This window comes from Daphnia carinata, chromosome 5, assembly GCF_022539665.2.
Source record: "Daphnia carinata strain CSIRO-1 chromosome 5, CSIRO_AGI_Dcar_HiC_V3, whole genome shotgun sequence".
NCBI classification, from domain to species: domain Eukaryota; kingdom Metazoa; phylum Arthropoda; class Branchiopoda; order Diplostraca; family Daphniidae; genus Daphnia; species Daphnia carinata.
The window spans coordinates 437,232-456,901 of record NC_081335.1 but is presented as its reverse complement, the minus strand read 5'-3'; the positions used below and the strand labels follow the sequence as shown (position 1 = coordinate 456,901).

Here is a 19,670-nt window from a genome sequence, read left to right as displayed (position 1 = left end):
GCGGACGCAGCTCACCGCGCTGAACATATTTAACCATCGGATTGCGATCAGCATTTCACTTGACTAATATCGACCAGGAAAAAAAATAGAATTTAAAAAACAAGGTCGTTTACGTTTCATCGTAGACGAAACAAACAGTCAAACTGAGTCCAGCATTTGCCTTGGACATTTTTCACGTGTTCAAGGGCACATATCAAAAGCTGTTCTTTCTTGGGAGTGAGGGTACGATAGAACACGTGTTATCGTATCACTTTGATTGTTTTCCGAAATCGTACGTCAAATTCAAAAACACACATTCGTTATAGGATTGGATGTGTGTTCCACTTTCACGATTTTTTCGAAACAATTCGATCGTATTCAATTGCACAAGTCAATTCTCTGTTGTTTTTTTTTATTGCGTGAAAAGAAGTTTCCCTATTGTTTTTGTGATTGATCGTAACGATTTTTCCAGGTATCGCGAAGAAAACAAAAAATTCTTGGCACAAACATGTCCGACCGCTGCTGCCGCCATACGATCAAAGTTACGACGATTCGGCTCCTAATTCTCATTCGCAAATCAACAAATTAAAATATCATAATCATTTGGAATTTCTCCATTTAATATGTTTAATGACATTTTTTTTTTAAGGATTTGATTTTTGTTTTGTTTTTGGAAAGAAGGTGGGGAATACTGGAAAAATAAAATGCCGCCCACCATGATACGATACTTGTTTTTTGTTTTGTTTTTTTTCATGGTGCGGTCTACCCACGTTAAAATACATAAAAAGAATAAACACAAAACATAAATTGGCTTTTTCCCGTTTTTTTTTTGTTTTCCTCTTAAATATCCGACCACGGACACGACAACCCTCCTCATGTATCATAGATTCTTAGATTGCGTCACGGCCTTTTCGTCTTGTGTTGACGTGAAATTGAGGACTCTGGGTTCAAATATCTGCTTCTGGGGCCGAACAAATAAACACCACTGTTCTTGTTGTTGTTCGAGCCACACATCCCAGCAAATGTTACATAAGTTCAATCATTTGGAAAATAGCTTTTCGAGCTTCGATTCGAGATTCTCTATTTCACATGGCGTCGTCTGCTTATATCGACTAATCATTTGTTGTGGGTGGCTAGTGGGAGGTGTGGCATTTAATGGCTTCCTTTGGGCGAGAAAGAAATAAAAAGAAAAAAGGGAAGGCAAACAACAACAAACACACTCATCGCACCGCCTTCCCACCACCATTTTCCTCCAATTTTAACCGCTAGTGGCGCTTGCAGTTTGCTTTAGGTGGGTGGCACTGATAGCAGCGCCACCGCTGCATCGCGTCCGCATAGCCATTAAAGTAAAGCCCGAAGGCGAAAGTAGAAAGGATAGAAGAGAGAAGGAAAACGAAGGGGGAAGAGAGAGAAAGAGAATAAGAGGGGGATCTGCAAAAGAGACCAAGGACAACTCGAGTCAGTTGTCCGTGAGGCGTCCAACTGTTCACATCGCAATCTCTCTCTCGCCCTGTTTTGTGTGTGTGTGTGTGTATGTGTGTGTGTATTGCTACAACAACTACCATATTCTTAAACTCTTCTTGTTATACTTGTAGTGCGTGTGTGCATCATTGGCTTTCGTGATTTAAAAAGGAAGAAAAGTGACGAGAAGCGATTAAAAACTGTGTGTGACGACACAATCCATTGGATCTCTGTGCTAACACATTTCGCCCTCAAAAAAAAAAGAACGAATTCAAGGAGAGAGAATAAAAACACATTTCCAGTTATCCTTATTTCCATGTTGTGTCGTCATATCATCTGCCTGCAGTGTGTGTCGTCGTCGTGTGTGTGGTCGCTCTCATGAATCTCAGGATATATGGCGCCGTTGCGTCTCATCAGCCTCCACCTGCTCTTGGCGAGTTGGTGGATGATTGCCTCTCTCATCAATGCAGCCGATTTCTATGACGGTTCGTCTCTTTTTTTTCTTTCGTGCTCAACTATTTTTTCAAATTTTATTCCATTGGCAAACGCTTTTTCTCAGAAAAAAAAAAAATCCCCACCATTTTCTTTTTTTTCCCTTTCTCAGAGAGAGGGGAAAGGGAAGGGAAAAAGAAACCTTTTTAGCGTGGAGTGGGCGGAGCTTGTCTTTCATCATCCGGCTGTGCGCTGTGTAGTAGGCGCCTTACAACTGCTGCAAAAAAAAAAAAACGGGGAATTTTCATTTTTTTTCTTCTTCTTCTTCTTCTTCTTCTTCTTCTTTCCAAGAGAGAGAGAGAGAAAAAAAAGATTTATCTTATTGAAAAAAAAAAAGAAGAAAAGAGAGAAAGAGAGAGACATCCAGTGTGTGTGTGTGTGAAGTGATACAAGAAGTCAAAGTTGCAACAGCCAAAACCGGTCGGTCGCATTTTTTTTTTTTAAATTAAGCGAAAAAAAAACGACGATGACCAAGTAAGGCTAATGTTCTGCCTCCTATTACCCAAAGGAATCTGCCGTGTGTGTGTGACGACACAATTTTCAATACTCGACCTTGATTTGAAGAGATTTTTCATTGAAACGGCCGTGAGTCGGTGGGTGAGTAAAAAGGGGGGGTCGGGTGTTTTTTTTTTTTTTTTTGCTTTACGTCATGATGATCACTTCCGGAAGAGAGCAAAAGTAGTGGTGTGGGAAAAGAAAAAAAAAAAACTGCGTAGTACGCATGGAGGACAAGGCCTAAAGGAATTTGTGTCGTACTGCGTCGTAGGAAAGAGGAGGGGAGAGTAGGAAAAGTGGAATGAGAGAGAGAGGTAATAAGTGTGTAGGCCTTGGATAACAACAGCCGCTCCTGTTTAGGCTCTACCCGGTCAGATATATATTTTTGGGGTACTTTTATTTGTTGTTGTTGTTCCCAGATGAAACAAAACAAATCAATATATTTTTGCTTTCCATTCGTCATTGTACCACGAATAATTTTCTATTTTTTTTCGTGCAACAAAAAAAAAAAAAAAAAAAAAATAGCAACAGCAGACCCTGGTGGAACGACGTTGGGTTTTAGTCACGAGCCGGACGATGTGGTCGTGGCGCGCGGTCAGAGCGCCCGGCTCGATTGTCTAGTCCGTCTACCTCCTCTTCCTGCTGTCGACGAACGCAACGGCACAAGTCATTTAGACGAACCTATTGCCTTTGACATTCATTGGTTCCAGGATGGAATACCCATCGTTTTACCTGATTCTAGACGACATCTTTTAGCCAATGGATCTCTTTATTTCGACAAGGTAAATTATCATTTGTTTTTTGTTTTTTTACTACTAGTTATCAATAGGAACAAAACGAAATGATGTCATTTGCATACTTGTCCACTAGGTGTTGCATAAACGATCTGGTCGATCGAGTTCGGATGAAGGGATTTATAACTGCCTGGCGCAGCAAAGACAAACATCAAGCAGCTCTTCATCTGCAGGAGCTTTCGTTTCGCGAAATGTTTCCGTACGAGTTGCAGGTAAAGAAATTCCCGTTATCGTTTTTTATTTTAAAAAAAGAAATGCGATTTTTTGAGGGCAATCTCACAGCGATCTCTGGCGGTAGCATCTGGTACTTTGATTGCAATGCGTTGCCTATTCCCCTACATTTCCCCCTTTTCTTTCTTTTTCACAATAAAATCTGTGACGTTTTTCCCCCACTTCTAGTTAAGAACAGGCCAAAACAAACAAACAGTAATGGAAAAAAGAGTAGGAAATGGATAAACTCGTCTTCTGGTCATTTCTTGGTCCGATTGTCACGACGCCAGTGGCGCTCTGAGTCATTCTCTCTCCCCCCCACACTTGGAAGCCAAATAAAACAAAACAAGAGAGAAAAAAACATGTTGTAATGAGTAAAAAAGAAGAACCACACACATACTTTGATGATGCAAAAATACCGAAAAAAAAAATAAATGGAGAAGAAAAAAAGAGAGCAAACTTTCCCAAGGGCAACGGGCATTTTTTAAGTGGGCGGAGTTTTCTGCTTCCCATTTGTGTGTCCCCCCCCCCCCCCACAAAAGTTCCAAGGTTTTTCTTGAGGGGCGCTTCGAGACCACACCGGACACCAACAACTTGGTGTGCCCTCTGTTTCATGTTGATTACGCGGGCAAAAAGAAAAAAAAAACTGTTGCTGTGCCCAAACAACAACAAAAAAAAAAAGACCAGAGAGAAATTGAATGAAGTTCTTTTTTTCATTGATTCATTTTCTCTTGAAAAACAAAAAAAATGTTTGAAATAATTCGGTTTTTTTCGTGCATGTGTCACCGAAAACACAGAAAATTCCAAGCAATTGCGGTGAAAAAAAGAAACGGTTCATTTCCTTTTGTGTGTGTGCTCTCATTTGGAGTGAAAAGAATGCCAACAACACACAAAAAAGTTGAAAAACTTGTCTCTTGACCTGGTATTCAATTCCTTCCCCCATAAAAAAGTCGAACAAGAAAGACAAGAATTGGCGCAAATCAGAAAATGACGGAATGAATGAAAATGAATCAATGAATGAAGCCACCTCCCTTGTGTCTCATCTTCAATTTTTGCGGCTTTTCTTCTTCGTCGAAACGCCATTTTGTGTGTTGCCCCGGCAGACATTTTTAAGGCCGGTGGGGGGATTGGTGGCTGAAGGGGGGGGGGGGGGGAAATGGGTTTGATGTCGTCATCAGTCACTAGATGGCATGTGGATCGTTGCATTCAATTATTTCATTCATTCAATTTTCTGCGAGTTTCTTCCGTTTTCCATTGAGGGCGGCCATTGACACACGCCGCCCCCTCTCTCTTTGCGAGTGTGTGGTATTCGTCTCTAATCGACAGTGACACATGCGAAGCGGAAAAAATGCGAGCACCTACACATTTCCATTTTACGATTTAAGAGGGGAGGGTTTCAATTATTTAGCCAATGCATTTTCTTTTTTTTTTTATGGCGTTCGTCATTTTAAAAGTACTTGCCAAGACAACTAGATGACGTAAGATAACACTAAAAATGCAATTATTTATTTAAAAAAAAAATAGTTTTGGCGAGGGAATTCACGACGTGGCCAAATGACGCAACAGCAGAAATGGGCGATCCGGTGAGATTTGCCTGTGAAATTGAATCGGTACCGGAAGCGGAAATCACCTGGGAAAAGGATGGCGTGCCCGTCGTCACTGTCACGCAGACCGATAATCAGGAAGATGGCGACAATGGAACCGACTCTTCCATTCATGCGCGATTCGTGAAACTCGAATCGGGCAAAGTCCTTCACATTTACAACGTCCAATCAGAAAACGTCGGCAATTACAGGTAAAACAAATTATTCATTTCCGAATAAAAAAAAATTCGAATTTTAAAAGCGAAAAATGAATGATGTAGATGCGTCGCTCGGAATGAAATGGCCGACAAGGAGAGAAGGAGTCAAGCTGGCCGCTTGGTTGTTTCATCGGAAGGTCCAAATCGATTAGCGCAATTCATTTCGCCGCCTCCGGCGAGTGACTTGTGGGTCGTCGAGGGAGGCAACGTGACGATCGAATGCCTAGCGACGGGCATAAACACGGCGGTCAAATGGACCCTCAACTCGACGACGTCATTACCAGCAACTGGGCCCGGTTATTTAGCGTTGACGGACATCCATCCGAATATGGCCGGCCATTACAGTTGCGTGGCAATTACGGCAGGCAGCAACGTTGCCAGCGCGTCAATGACCCAGTCGACAGTTGTCCACGTTGCCACCGTGCCGCAGTTTGTCCGGCTGCCCAAATCGCAAGTCTTTCCCACCGCCAAAACGGTCCGTTTCGAATGCGAAGTCACCGGAATTCCGTCACCCGAAATCCGATGGTTCAAGGTATTTCAACAGCAATTGAAATTCATTAATTAAAAAATTCTATTTCGCACGTTTTTTAAATTCAAAGGATGGGCGGATCGTTCCGATTGGCGGCCGAATCAAAAACCGGATACGCAATGGCGGGGCATTTTCCGAACTGGTTTTATCGAACACGGTGACGGGCGATTCCGGTATCTACCAGTGTCAGGCCAGCAATCGAGCCGGCGTCGTGTCCGTTTCTGCCCGTCTTCTCGTCAACGTTTCGGAAGGCACTCGGCCCGAACCGCCTTCCAACCTGAAAGCGGTGGCGCTAACTCCGACGGTGGTCATGTTGACGTGGGACCCGCCGCGCAACGTGCCCGTCGACGACGTCAAAGCCTACACGGTCCACTACATGCCTCTGGCGTCGGCCGGCCAGCAGACGTCCAACAACGAGGAGCTGCAAGAGGTGGCCACGACGTCGAGCCACCGGGTCGAGAATCTCAAACGCAACGCCAATTATTCGTTTTACGTGCGTGCGTACGTCCGCAAATCGGCGTCGGATCCATCGGACAAGCTCATTTTTAATCCGGCCTTGTTGATCCAGTCGAAAGATCAAGCGGAATCGTCGTTACCGTCGTCGTCGTCGTCGTCGTCTCTACCTCGTCCCACGCCCAGGACTTTACCTTCGCCCACGGCGCCCAACGTGACGCTCCTGCCGCTGACGCCCAATACGTTGAAAGTCACGTGGCGTCGGTTCAGCTCTTCCGCCTCCTCATCTTCCGTCTCGTTTTACAAGATCCAGTACCGACGTCATCGGGCCAAGGAGTTTGACATTGAAGTCGTCAAGGGAGACATTCACGAGTACACCATCACTGGATTACATCCAGGCCGGAAGTATGACGTCCGTGTTTTGCCCGGCAGCATGAATGGGGCCGGATCCGGGCAGTGGTACACTGTCGAAATGCCCAGAGTGATGGCCGATGCCGGAAGTGGGCCAACCTCGCCGCAGTCACTTCCGTCGGCCGTCATGGAACTCGCGACGGCCAATTCCACGTCCGTTTTCGTGACGTGGCACAATGTGGGCGTCGCCGGTCGCCGGCCAAACATTCACTTGACTTATAGGATTCAAGGCAGCAGAGAAACCAGCCCAGTTGTCGTCCTCCCGACGGCTTCCGGTTCGCGATGGATCACCGGTCTCAAACCTGGGTCCATCTACGAATTTCAATTGATCAATAACGACGGTGACGAGGATGGCCCGTCGACTGTGACCACCACCATCCGGACGTTGTGGGACGCTGGATCCGAGCACGAAGAGGAAGACACGGATTCGGAACCGATGCCCGTCCGGATGGAGGCCAAAGTCGTGTCCAGCGACGCCATCCAATTGTCTTGGTACGTGCTGCCACCGGAGAGCGCGGCCAACGTTCTTTACTACACCGTCCGCTACGTGGCCATTCCGGCGGAATCGACTCACGGTCCCGTGCTGACCCAGTTCGTGCGCACCACCGCCAACCAGTTCCAGCTGACCAACTTGACAGCGTTCACTCTGTACCGCATCAGCATCCGCTCGCACGACCGTCACGGACGTTCCAGCACGTACAGCAGTCCGGCCACGGATGCCCGGACGATGGCCGATGTGCCAGGTCCGCCGCTGGATCTTTCCTTTTCCATCGATTCGAGTGCCGGAACAACAATGACGGGCCAATTGTTCTGGAAGGCTCCCTACCCCGTCAAGGGCAACATCCTCGGCTACGCCATTTTGATTTCAACCGATCCGGAAGCGCCGATGGACGCTTGGACGAGGAAAGAAGAGCCCGGAGTTTGGCTGAGGAGTCAACTTCGAGCGCTCGTTCCTGGAACGGTGTATCACGTGCGCATGCAGGCCCGCACGTCGGCCGGTTGGGGTCCCCTCACGCCAGCCCTGGCGTGCCCTTTCCTGCCCGCCGAAGGGACGGGCAGCATCAGCTCTGTGACGGACGAGAAATCGAACGACACGGCCGTCCGTTTCAGCGAGCAATACCTGGGCGCGTTCATCGGCCTGGCCGTCAGCATCGGATTGGCCATCGCCTGTTCGGTGAGCATGTTATTGCGAGCGCGTTGCATCAAACGCATGTCCCCGACAACGGAACGCCATCCGTCCCAACTGGCCGCTTCGCAAGTGCAACAGATTCCATCGGCGGACGCGGTGAGCGTCAACGGACTGGCCAACGGCCGTTTGCAGCAGCAACGCCACAAAAAGGACGCTGTGAGGCGCAACGGTTCGTTGAGGAACAGCCGCGAGCGATCGGCCGACGCGACCGTCTTGGAAATGGACACGTTCGTGCCCATGTTGGCCACCATTCCGCTGGAAGACGCGCCTTCTCATTTGGATACGAAAGGAGGTTATCCGTCAGGATCTCGTTCCAGTATAGCCGGAAGGATAGTGACCCCTGCAACGACGTCCGTCAGTCGGAAGGAAGAGAACGAGGACGAAGAGGAGGACGAGGATCGCAGCGAACTGCCGCTGTTGTCGCTGTCTTGCGTCGGTCATCCGGCCGGATTCGACGGGACCATCTTGTCGCAAGCGACCGAGACGACGTGTTTGAGTTTGGACTATTCGAGCCGTCGGGCTAAAGGTCAGGGTTCGTTACACAGTCAGGAGGAGGACGGTGACAGTTCGTTGCACAGTTTGGACAGTCGAACGACGAGCAGCAGCCAGCGCCATCATCGGAGCAGTAGTGAAGCAATTAGTTGTACTAGTGATGACAGTAGTCGATCCTTGCGGCAGGATCAACAAGATACGGGTATGTGTCACGCTGATCACCACCAGATGATGAACGACTCAGGATTAGTAGTGGTCACCAGTGCTGCGTTCAGTTCCAATAGCAACAACAATCGGAGCCAAACGACGACGACGACGCCAAAGGGGACAGCAGACCAAGAACAACAGCTGGTCATTTCAACCTGAATATAATAACATTTAAATATTCATTCTCTTTCCTTAATCATTTTGTTTTCCAGCCCGTATCCTTGCCCTCCCACCATTTTCTCTCCAACTTTTTTCTCTCTCTTCTCAGCCTCCCAGGAACAACAGTACGGGTATACCTGTCCAAGACGGCCATCTTCTTCCCTTCCTTCTTCTTTTTTTCCATGGATAATAAGGACAAAAAACGTGTGGACAAGACGCGTCAATAGAATTATTATTTGCATCTTCTTCTTCATTATCCCCAGTTGAAAAAAATATCAAATACGTATTTGAAAATTTAAGCATTTAACGCCTCTTTTGTAATTTATAACAAAACGCTTTTCTCCTTGGAAAAAAATATTTTTTTTTTCTTTCTACCCCCATCCCGGTGATGAATTTTTTTTTTTTGTTTTCTTACTACCACAAAAAAGAAAAAAAAAATTGTTCGTCGGGTTAATGTGTCTGTCATAAAATGAAAATCCTTTTGTGTCCCTTTAATTCCCCCATTTTATTTGTTTTTATATCGTAGCGAGTCACACATTTTGTTGTTGTCCAATCCACCAACAGAACCTCCACCACACGAAGAAAAGAAAATCCGCGCTCAAAATGCTCAAAGCATTTCTCAGGACTCTACTACCCTACTATTCTCCATTTACTTTATATATATATATATATATTTATATATATATATATATAAATTTACGACAATTGTAAATATGATCTTCTTTACAGAAAAAATCTACCAGCTCCCCCGAAAACATTGAAACAATTTGTTTCCCCCCCTGACTGGTACAAATTTTTTTCTTCTAAATTAAAAAACGAAAAAAAAAAAATTTCACCCTTACTCCCAAACCCACACACTACAGACACACACACAGATCTACCTCGTTGTTGATTTGTTTCTCTCTTTACCCATTGATTCAGTTCCAATCCGTCAGATTTGTTATATATTATTCTGCTACCGCCGCTCTGTCTACCTCGATTATCTTTGTGTCTTTCCGCCCACCACAGCCACCCCCACTGATTTTTCACTTCTTTTTTCTGTACAAACACACACACACACACACACCTCCCTGACGTTTTTTTTTTTTAGTTCTCCAGTTATTCATGACGATGTTCAGGGATCGCCATTCCGACGTTGCCCGTTCAAAAACGAAGAAAAAGAAAAGCTCAAAAGATTTTTTTTCCTCCTTAATTGGTTTAATTTTTACACACAGCCCTTCCTCATCCCTTTTTTGCAACCTCCTACAACTCCATTTATTGACAATACCTCCGGCCTCTCTGTAAAACACGAAACAAACTCGCTCAATAGAACTTTGTAATTATTCCGACCCCACACACACACACAATTACCTTTGCTGAAAAAAACAAACAAAACAAGTTCCTTCTGGTTGCTAAGGGCTCTTTTTTTTTTTTTTTTTTTTTTTTTGCGTGTACTGTACACCTTCGACTCTTACTCAGGTGAAAACGACACGAGGAACACACTCAAGTAATCCACCAATTTCTTCCCCCCCCCTTCCTCCTCCCGAAATCCATCCGCATTGCCCACGTGGACATGTGTGGGTGGGAAAGTTTAATATTTTTTAGGATCTATGATTTTCAAAGATGCGAACAGTTTCAAAGAAAAGAAGGAAAAACACAATCAGTACCTGAATCCACAAACTTCTGTATAAACATATGCATTTTTTTTTTCTCTATTTCGCTACACTGTCGTCTGCTGCTAAAAATCATGGTTTTTGTGTGTATACGCTACGCTGCTCTGATTATTTTTCGTCAACCGGGCAACTGATTAAAATTCTTCTATTATTATTATTATTATTATATATCCCTCTTCCGAATGTAATGGATACATGAAATGATGCAAATATTGTATGCGTGTGGAGCCAGCAACTCGCTAATTTTCGTGTGTGTGTGTGTATGAGTTTAGCATCTTATTGATCGTCTTTACATTTGATAATTTCGTTGTTGGCTTATTCTCTATCGTGTGTCTGCATCCTTCATTATTATTAATTTTTTTTTTAACCTTCAACCCCTCGTCAAAGTTACCTGTTTTGATTCGGCATTAGACGCCAACACGTACGGTTTATCGGTCTTCATGCTCAGGTTGGAGAAATAAAGAAAAAAATAATTTCATTTGTTTACACGTAAAGTTGTAATACGTAATACATCGTGTACATCAAATGCGTTTAAAAAGCACGTCTTTCATTTCTTGCAAACTGGCAACGTCGACACATGGCGAAAAGTTCAATAGTGTAAACATCTCTTGTTTCCAACATCAACATTTGATAATGAAGAGATATCGTGTGGCATGAGGAAGAGGAATTCTTAGACGATCGAGTTCATTTGGGTCGTGCATCGAGCACGCACGCAAGTATTCCCCCACGAATCTCGAAAAGTTGTACGTTTCTGTCACTCACGCCATTATCAAATCAGGTACAATGACATGACTTGAATTTGTCGTATAGACTTCCAGTTTTCTATCCGTAAAGAATCTCTTTTTAAGTAACATTTTCACGGTCGTTTACAAATACTTGACAATTACGCCCTGAATTCGTGCAGGTTTTTTTGCTTTTACATCATGGCCACAAGAATTGACTTGATAACAATTTTCTCCGCAAATGTTTTATAATAGTAATTTATTCTGCAGTGCAACCATGGCTTCCGCAGTACTTGGCCGCACAATGATAGTCACAAACCCCAAGCATTTCCTTTGTAATGGAATGGTGAAGATGATGACATCTCATCGGTTGAACATTAATCACAATACCAGGACAGCCACAACAGATTCTCAGGCAAAAACAGCAAAAACAGGCATCTTAATGTTGAACATGGGTGGCCCAAGCACTTTGTCTGAGGTTGGGGACTTTTTGAGAAACCTATTCTTGGACCGTGACATCATTCAGTTGCCCTTACAAAGGTATTACGCTCACAGGCATAATCAACATTCTACTGATCCAATTTGTGGCTAACCGTTTTGATTTATTTGTTATCTGTTTTCAGTAAGTTAGGGCCTTACATCGCCAAGCGGCGGACACCAGATATTCAAGAAAAATACGGGCAAATCGGTGGTGGTTCGCCAATTTTAAAATGGACTCGTAAACAAGTGTTTTCTTTTGCTAAGATTGACAAACTTGGAAGCATTAAATGACCTTTAAATTAAGGGTGACATGATGTGTGCGCTTCTGGACAAGATTTCTCCCGAATCGGCCCCTCACAAGGCCTATGTTGGCTTTCGATACGCCAATCCTCTCACAGAAATAACTTTAGAGCAAATGGAGAAGGATAACCTCGAAAGGGCAGTAGCATTTACTCAGTATCCTCACTACAGCTGTACAACAACTGGTTCCAGTATGAATGCCATCTATAAATATTACGCTGAACGGTACGTAATCAATTCAATTTAAGTTTGGTCGTTAATTCTTTAATAGGAGACAATTAAACGTTGTAGTAATATCACAACGACATTGAACTGGAGCGTCATTGATCGCTGGGGGACACATCCCCGGCTAGTCGATGCATTTGTCGATCTCATCGAAAAAGAACTACAAAGTATCGACCCTAAAATTCGAGATGAAGTTATCATCCTATTTTCCGCACATTCCCTTCCGCTAAGGGTTCGTAATGTTCAATTATTGCCCAGAAACTCATCCTTTGGTGTTATCAGCTGCTTTTTTCCCTATCTCGCTAGTCTGTTAATCGAGGGGATCCCTATCCGGCAGAAGTAGGAGCCACTGTCCAACTAATAATGAGCAGACTTCATCATGCCAACCCCTACAGATTAGTGTGGCAGTCAAAGGTCGGGCCACTGCCTTGGCTGGAGCCCGCCACAGATAAAACCATTGAAAGTAATAAATAATAACAGCGTCAAAACTAGTTTTAGTTCCAAGGTCTCGTGTTCTTAATGAGAACGTTTTGATTTTTCAGGTTATATAAAAAATGGTAAGAAGCACTTTCTTCTAGTCCCCATCGCTTTCACATCCGATCACATTGAAACTCTTCATGAATTGGATATAGAATATGGTGAAGACTTAGCCAAAAAGGTAAAAAAAGGCAAAGCTTAATTTAATAAAACACAATCATTAACGTGTATGAAATTGAATCTCTTTCAATCGCAGCTTGGAGTCGAAACTTATCGTAGACTTCCGGCGCTTAATGATCATCCAATATTCATCGATGCTTTGGCTGATCTTGTCTCAACTCACTTACGCAATGGCCCGCGTGTAACGGGTCAGTTACTCTCCCGGTGTCCCATGTGTGTCAACGAAACCTGTGGCAAGTGCAAAAACTGGTTCTCCAACATGTGCAAATAATTTTGGTGGTCTACCAGTAATAATCTATTGAATAGAGGGTTTTTATTTGTTTGTTATAAATACACTAGACTTTGTTTGGGCCTGACTATTTACTACACTTCATACACCCATACTGTATCTATGCCTTCGCCAATCACATGGGACGGTTTCCAATTTGGCAAAGGAAAACGGCAGGCAATAACTTGACTGGAAGATGCCAAAGATTTTTCGAAAAGAGCTTCCAATTCTGGCATCTGAAAGCAAGCAAAAGAAATATTTAGTTGACTTGCCATTCTGAGCTATGTAAAAACAGTTACCATTTCTTCTACACCAAAAATGACAATGTTGTTGTATTTAGTGTAGTCCACTTTGAATAAGTCCTGGATGATGAACTGGCGATTTAGTAAGCAATCATTTTTTCCCCCCAGGAGTGCTATTTACCTGTCTGCTGAAAGTTGCATTTTTAATTCTTTGCCTCCAGGCAGCTAATTTGGAATACAAAACAAGGACGGTATTCAATTCAACTCCATGACTTTGAAAGCCTCTTTGACCAGCAGCCAAAACCTTACAAAAGCCAATGAAGGATTGCATTAATGTTTGCAGCTTGGGACTTTAGGCTTCAAGCAATTTTACTATTCGCCCATCTCCGCTGCCAAGATCAATCAATTTCTTCCCTCCAGTACTGTTTTTGGAGAGGGCTTTCATGACATTCTCAACTTGCTGTGTACTTGCTGGAACGTATGGAAGCACCACCTGGGAAGCCATAGAATGCAAACATTATTACAAAAATTGTAATGAAAATTGGCAGAAAAAAAATACTCGTCTTAAGGCAGGCGCAACGAAAGGGAAACAAACAACACTTAGCGCAATAGCGGCTCCTCCGGTAATGGACGCCAGTAAAAGACCTGTAGATCTATTTGATTTTTTTGCTACTGGTTGCTGTTCCTGGGGAGTTTCTATCAAGGAAAGAAGGTAAGGATCACATCCGCAATCTAGATTTTGCGTGTTTTTGTTTTCCATAGCCATTATTTGTGTTTTTTTTTTACATCAAAATATCACGCTAGCACGTTTGGTTACTTGGTCTAAACAGCGTTGCCGAACAGTGAGCTTTCATCAGGAGAAAAAGGAGGGGCAGACGGATAAAAAAAAGAATGAATCTTACCACCAGGAATAAGAAATTTACTTGCATCAAAGAAAAAAAAATTGTAAAATTCAAATAGTATTTACTCGGTGATCTTTGTATAACTAAACTTATTAATAAAAGATTGCCTTGAAACCGCATGCAGAACGGCATAGCCGGGAAATTTTTAAACCATAAAAGAATAACAAATGACAAAAACACCAAGGCAACGGTGTTTCAAGAATACGCGGGCTTACATGGCGTTGCCTTTCGTGTCGACTTGTTCTCTCATTCTCCCGATGTTTTTATATCCAAATTTTTAGTTAAGGGCCAGAGAATTATCTAGTTTTACCAATATGGCGAAAGTAAGATCAAACCTCAAGTACATTGAAGTTGAAAATTTCAAATCGTACCAAGGTTTTCAACGTATTGGTCCTCTGAAGAACTTTTCGGCTGTAATTGGCCCAAATGGATCAGGTAGAAAACAAGATCGTAGCTCTTTCGGCTACGGATTCGTTGAAATCTTAACCGTATTTTTTTTGTAGGGAAATCTAATTTCATGGACGCTGTTAGCTTTGTTATGGGCGAAAAGACTCAAACACTCAGAGTAAAACGGCTCAGTGATCTCATTCATGGAGCATCTATAAATAAACCTGTGTCTCGGTCTGCTATGGTTGCTGCTATTTTTGAGTTGGAAGATGGAACAGAACTCAAATTTACTAGAATTGTCCAAGGCTCTTCGTCTGAACATAGATTTAATGGAGAGGTAAAACCAGTTTTTGATTCTCATAAGCATGGCTTAAATTTTAAGGTTTTCTTTCCATGTAGATGGTAAACCCCCAACGATACTTCACAGAGTTGGAGAAGTTAGGCATCAATGTAAAGGCCAAAAACTTTTTAGTTTTCCAAGGAGCGGTTGAAAACATTGCTATGAAGAATCCCAAGGAAAGAACAGCTCTTTTCGAAGAAATCTCAGGTTCTGGAGCTTTGAAAGAAGACTATGACAGACTGAAAGCTGAAATGTTGAAGGCTGAAGAAGATACACAGTTTACTTTACAAAAGAAAAAGGGTATTGCTGCTGAAAGGAAAGAAGCAAGGATGGAAAAAGAAGAAGCAGAAAAATATCAAAAATTGCGGGAAGACTTGGCCGAACAGCAGATTGTACTTTACCTATTCAAACTGTATCATTGTGAACAAGATATCAAAACTTGCAGGGAAGACATTGCCAAAAAACAACAAGAACTTGGAAAGATTGAGAGGCGCAAAGAAAAAGCCGATGAGATCTTAAAAGAGAAGAAAAAGGAGCACACGAGAATTGGAAGAGAACTTGCAAAGTAAATCATTTAATTCCCTTTGTTTTGTGATGTTCGTTTCTAATTTTAACTTCTTAGGATGGAACAAGACATACGTGAAATTGAATCAGAAATTAATAAAAAACGCCCAACCTTTATCAAAGCCAAAGAACGAGTGACACATATGCAAAAAAAGTTAGAAGCGGCGCAGAAATCGCTTACTCAAGCAAGAAAAGCCAATGATGCCCATGCAGAGGATATTGAGCAACTTGAAAAAGAGTTGTCGGAAGTGGACAAGCGAAGAGAAGAATATGAGGCCGAGTTGCAATCGGAGAGCCAAAGTCAGGGTCGCAGCGTTCACTTGGAGGAAGAACAAGTTGCTCAGTACCATCGTTTAAAGGAAGAGGCGGGAAGACAATCGGCGCGTTACCTGCAAGAACTCGATTCGGTGAATCGCGAGCAAAAGTCAGATCAAGATCGATTGGACAACGAGTCCCGTGTCCGTGGTGAAATCGAAAACCAATTGCGTCAGCGGCAACACGAGCTCGAAGAGACGCAAAAACGCTCTGACAAGTTAATGGAACATATTCGAACGACTGAAACGGCTCTAGAAGAACAGATGAAACTGCAGGGTGATTTAACGAACGAAGTCGAGCAGTCCAAGAACCAGATCGATACGCTACAAAGCAAACTAGATGGAATCTCGAAAAATTTAGGTGAAGCCAAAGTCGACAAACATGAAGACGCGCGTCGCCGCAAAAAGCAAGAAATTGTCGAGAATTTTAAGCGTCTCTATCGCGGTGTTTATGATCGAATCATTAACATGTGTCATCCGGTTCACCAACGTTTCAACATACCCGTAACCAAGCTACTAGGTAAATATATGGAAGCCATCGTAGTCGATACTGAAGAAACAGCTCGAAACTGCATTCAATATCTCAAAGAACAAATGTTGGAACCGGAAACATTCCTCCCACTTAACTATTTAAAGGTTGAATTTTTTTTTTATTTATTTATTTGAACAACTTTACTACCATTCTTTTTCTCTAGGCGAAACCTTTGAAGGAGCGACTACGTGTCATCAGGGACCCACCGAACGTCCGTTTGCTTTACGATGTGTTGCAGTACGACCCACCCGAAATCAAAAAGGCTGTTTTGTTTGTGACTAATAACGCATTGGTGTGCGACACCCAAGAAGATGCTATGAAAGTAGCTTACGATTTGGGGGATGGTGATCGCTATGATGCCGTAGCTCTTGATGGCACATTTTACCAGAAGTCTGGTCTTATTTCCGGTGGCTCTCGGTTAGTCATAACATTTAAAGCAATTAAGGCTTAACATTTCATCACTTTACTACTTTAGGGATCTGGAGAAGAAAGCTGCGCGATGGAATGATAAACAGCTCAGTGCCTTGAAATCCAACAAAGAAAAGCTTAGTGAAGAGCTGCGCGAGGCAATGAAGAAATCACGGAAGGAATCTGAATTGCACACGGTCAATTGTACCGTCAAAGGTAATGCGGAAGGCTTCGTATTTGTGGCTTTTTTTAGAATCGCATGAGTAAAATCTGGTCTTTTATTTTTCAAGGTTTGGATTCTAGGCTCCGCTACGCATTGTCGGATCGAGAGAAAACCGCAAAACAGATAGAACAGTCACAGGGAGAAATAGCAAAACTGGAAGTACAGTTGAGAAATTTCGCCCCGGCCACTGATGAAATCGAAAAAATCATGCGAGAGAGAGATTTGTTAATCCAAAATGTCAAGGAACGCATGAACCGTGTGGAAGATACCGTTTTTGCTGAATTTTGCTCCCAGATTGGTGTGGCCAACATCCGACAGTATGAAGAGCGGGAACTCAGGTCTAATTCTTATAAATTTTTAATTTATTCTTTAGAATCCTTCGTGTAATAAATACGTAACTTTCATGTATTTTGCTTCTGATTGGGCCGCTGTTCTGGCAGGCTCCATACATGGTACTGTACTAGTTCAGTATGCATGCAAATAGTAGTAGCTAGTAGCCAGTCTTCTGTCCTTTTGTTTCTTTTACTTGGATAAGTCGAACCTATTTATCAAAAATTTGCTTTGTATTTTAGGACCCAACAAGAGCGAGCCAAGAAACGTCTAGAATTTGAGAACCAGAAGAATCGTATACTCAACCAGCTTGAATTCGAGCGCTCCCGAGACACACAGAGTACCACCTGATCCATTTATTTTTCACGGTTAATTTTAATACTAATTTATTTTATTGGAACATTTACAGCTAACGTGGAACGATGGGAAAGATCTGTCAGTGACGATGAAGAAGAACTAGAAAGGGCCAAACAGGCTGAACAAAAACAAATGAGTGAAATCGACAAGGAAATGCGGAAATTGGATGACATTAAATCAACGCGAATGTCAAAAAAGAACGATCTTGACAATATGGAAGAAGACATGGCTTTGGTATCACTTGGCAAAAATCATTTGTTTTTATTGAATTATTTTTAAATTGCTGTTTTCTCATCATGTCAAGGCTCGACGAGACATGGGAACTGTGGCCAAAGACTTGCAAAATGTCCAAAAATCAATAACTAGTATGGAAGCAAAAATTGATCAAAAAAGAAGCGAAAGACACGGCATTTTAAAGCAATCTAAGGTAAACGCCTCATTTTTATTGTTGCCTTAACCATAGACTTAAAATTTTGAAAATATATATAGATGGAAGATATTATTATTCCAATGTCGCGTGGCAACATGGAAGACATAGAGCAAGATGGCAATATAACAGAAAGTATGAATTCCGAGTCGGTGACAACAGCAGGAAACGATTCGCTCAGCACTGTGGCTAATTCGCAAACTATATACGAACGAGAAGAGAGGTTAGTCGCATGTCGCAATTATTGGGTTCATGTTTTTAATTTATCGTTGTCAATTCTGTTAGAATTGTTATTGATTACTCTGACCTACCCGATAAGTACAAAGACCTCTTTGAATCGGACGAGGTGCGCCGCGAAGGGGACCGCCTACAGCGTCATGTAAATGAGTTGAACAACACCATTCAGCGGATTCAAGCTCCGAATATGCGAGTACGTTTTTCATGTCACCACCTTATCTACGATCTGTGTTCTTCATCATTACTTTCTTTTGTTTATTACAGGCTATGCAAAAATTGGATTTAGCGAGAGAAAAGTTACATGAGACAAATGAAGAGTTCGAGAAGGCTCGTGTGAAAACCAAAAAAGCTAAACAGGCGTTCGAGAGGGTAAAGAAGGAGCGCTTCGATCTCTTCATGTCCTGTTTTGAACACGTTTCCAACGAAATCGATGGCATTTATAAGGTATTAAGTTATCTTTGCGAAATCAACGCAATTGTCATTCATACTAATGGATTTACTCGTTTTAGTCATTGGCTAAGAACCAGTCTGCCCAAGCATTTTTAGGTCCCGAAAATCCCGAAGAACCGTATCTTGATGGAATCAATTACAATTGTGTCGCTCCAGGCAAACGTTTCCAGCCAATGTCCAATCTTTCCGGAGGTGAAAAGACCGTCGCTGCTTTGGCTCTGCTTTTCGCCATCCACAGGTTTGTTCCTCTTGCTATAAATTACAAGTACTATTCGTCCCACCTTTGTTTAATGACGCAATTAGAATTTTTGTCTTTCTTAGTTAGCTATGATTGAACAATTTAAAAAGTAAATAATTTTGATATACATATTTATAATATTATCATTTTATTATGATTTACTGGTTAATTTTCAAAATTTCGTTTGTAATATGTAGCTATCAGCCGGCGCCCTTTTTTGTATTGGATGAGATCGACGCTGCCCTGGATAACACGAATATCAGTAAAGTAGCTGGGTTCATCCGGACTCAAACAGCCAATTTGCAGACTATCGTCATTTCTTTAAAAGAAGAATTCTATAGCCATGCTGATGCACTTATTGGAGTTTGTCCCGACGTAAGAATTTTTGGTGAATTGATTTCAATACTAGTCGTAAAACTAATTTTTCGTCTTTTTCAAAGCCTGGAGAGTGTCTCATCAGCAAGATGCTCCTTCTGGATCTTACTCAATATCCGCCGCACCAGTTTGAAGAAACACAACGTTTATGAGTTTCTTTTCCTTTTTTACATTAAGTGTTTTAAGCGTATTTTTAGCCATGTTGTGCATTTTGTTTTATTCAGCGTGAAACTAATTTTAAAGTGCATTCCTTTTAAATACATATATGTTCTCATTTATATCCGTTCGTGGAGAACTGTCGATTCTGGAAAAATAGAAAGTTTTGGAATTCCCTCGGCCAATGCTGTCCTAGTATTTTTCAGAAGGAA

The 19,670-nt window shown here is 42.6% G+C and overlaps 4 protein-coding genes across 5 annotated transcripts; 3 read left to right on the top strand and 1 right to left on the bottom strand.

Annotated features, from left to right (window-relative positions):
* Positions 1–1,452: 1,452 nt before the first annotated feature.
* LOC130696914 (protogenin-like) lies at positions 1,453–10,149 on the top strand. Of its 2 annotated transcripts, none has more exons than XM_057520050.2 (6): positions 1,453–1,925; positions 2,959–3,209; positions 3,298–3,433; positions 4,956–5,226; positions 5,296–5,764; positions 5,832–10,149. In XM_057520050.2, exons 1-6 carry the CDS (start codon positions 1,835–1,837, stop codon positions 8,670–8,672), a joined length of 4,059 nt encoding a protein of 1,352 aa, XP_057376033.1. In that variant the 5' UTR covers positions 1,453–1,834; the 3' UTR covers positions 8,673–10,149. The 2 variants fall into 2 exon arrangements, with proteins under 2 accessions (XP_057376033.1, XP_057376032.1); XM_057520049.2 differs by having other exon boundaries at positions 1,454–1,925; positions 2,953–3,209.
* An 808-nt stretch (positions 10,150–10,957) lies between these two features.
* On the top strand, positions 10,958–13,058 carry LOC130696932 (ferrochelatase, mitochondrial-like). The gene is made up of 8 exons (XM_057520068.2): positions 10,958–11,102; positions 11,317–11,586; positions 11,670–11,772; positions 11,831–12,051; positions 12,118–12,283; positions 12,358–12,514; positions 12,594–12,709; positions 12,785–13,058. The coding sequence occupies exons 2-8, from the start codon at positions 11,324–11,326 to the stop codon at positions 12,977–12,979; spliced, it is 1,221 nt and encodes a 406-aa protein (XP_057376051.1). The 5' UTR covers positions 10,958–11,102; positions 11,317–11,323; the 3' UTR covers positions 12,980–13,058.
* LOC130696946 (ATP synthase subunit C lysine N-methyltransferase-like) lies at positions 13,003–14,048 on the bottom strand. Its single transcript, XM_057520087.2, has 5 exons — positions 13,778–14,048; positions 13,592–13,711; positions 13,400–13,522; positions 13,276–13,338; positions 13,003–13,212 (listed from the first exon to the last, which is right to left on the bottom strand). Exons 1-5 carry the CDS (start codon positions 13,982–13,984, stop codon positions 13,072–13,074), a joined length of 654 nt encoding a protein of 217 aa, XP_057376070.1. The 5' UTR covers positions 13,985–14,048; the 3' UTR covers positions 13,003–13,071.
* A 271-nt stretch (positions 14,049–14,319) lies between these two features.
* On the top strand, positions 14,320–19,580 carry LOC130696954 (structural maintenance of chromosomes protein 1A-like). Its single transcript, XM_057520095.2, has 16 exons — positions 14,320–14,555; positions 14,624–14,844; positions 14,907–15,412; positions 15,470–16,361; positions 16,421–16,674; positions 16,733–16,881; positions 16,956–17,226; positions 17,461–17,558; positions 17,628–17,809; positions 17,880–18,002; positions 18,065–18,225; positions 18,288–18,432; positions 18,504–18,683; positions 18,749–18,927; positions 19,125–19,302; positions 19,368–19,580. Exons 1-16 carry the CDS (start codon positions 14,435–14,437, stop codon positions 19,452–19,454), a joined length of 3,747 nt encoding a protein of 1,248 aa, XP_057376078.1. The 5' UTR covers positions 14,320–14,434; the 3' UTR covers positions 19,455–19,580.
* Positions 19,581–19,670: the final 90 nt, after the last annotated feature.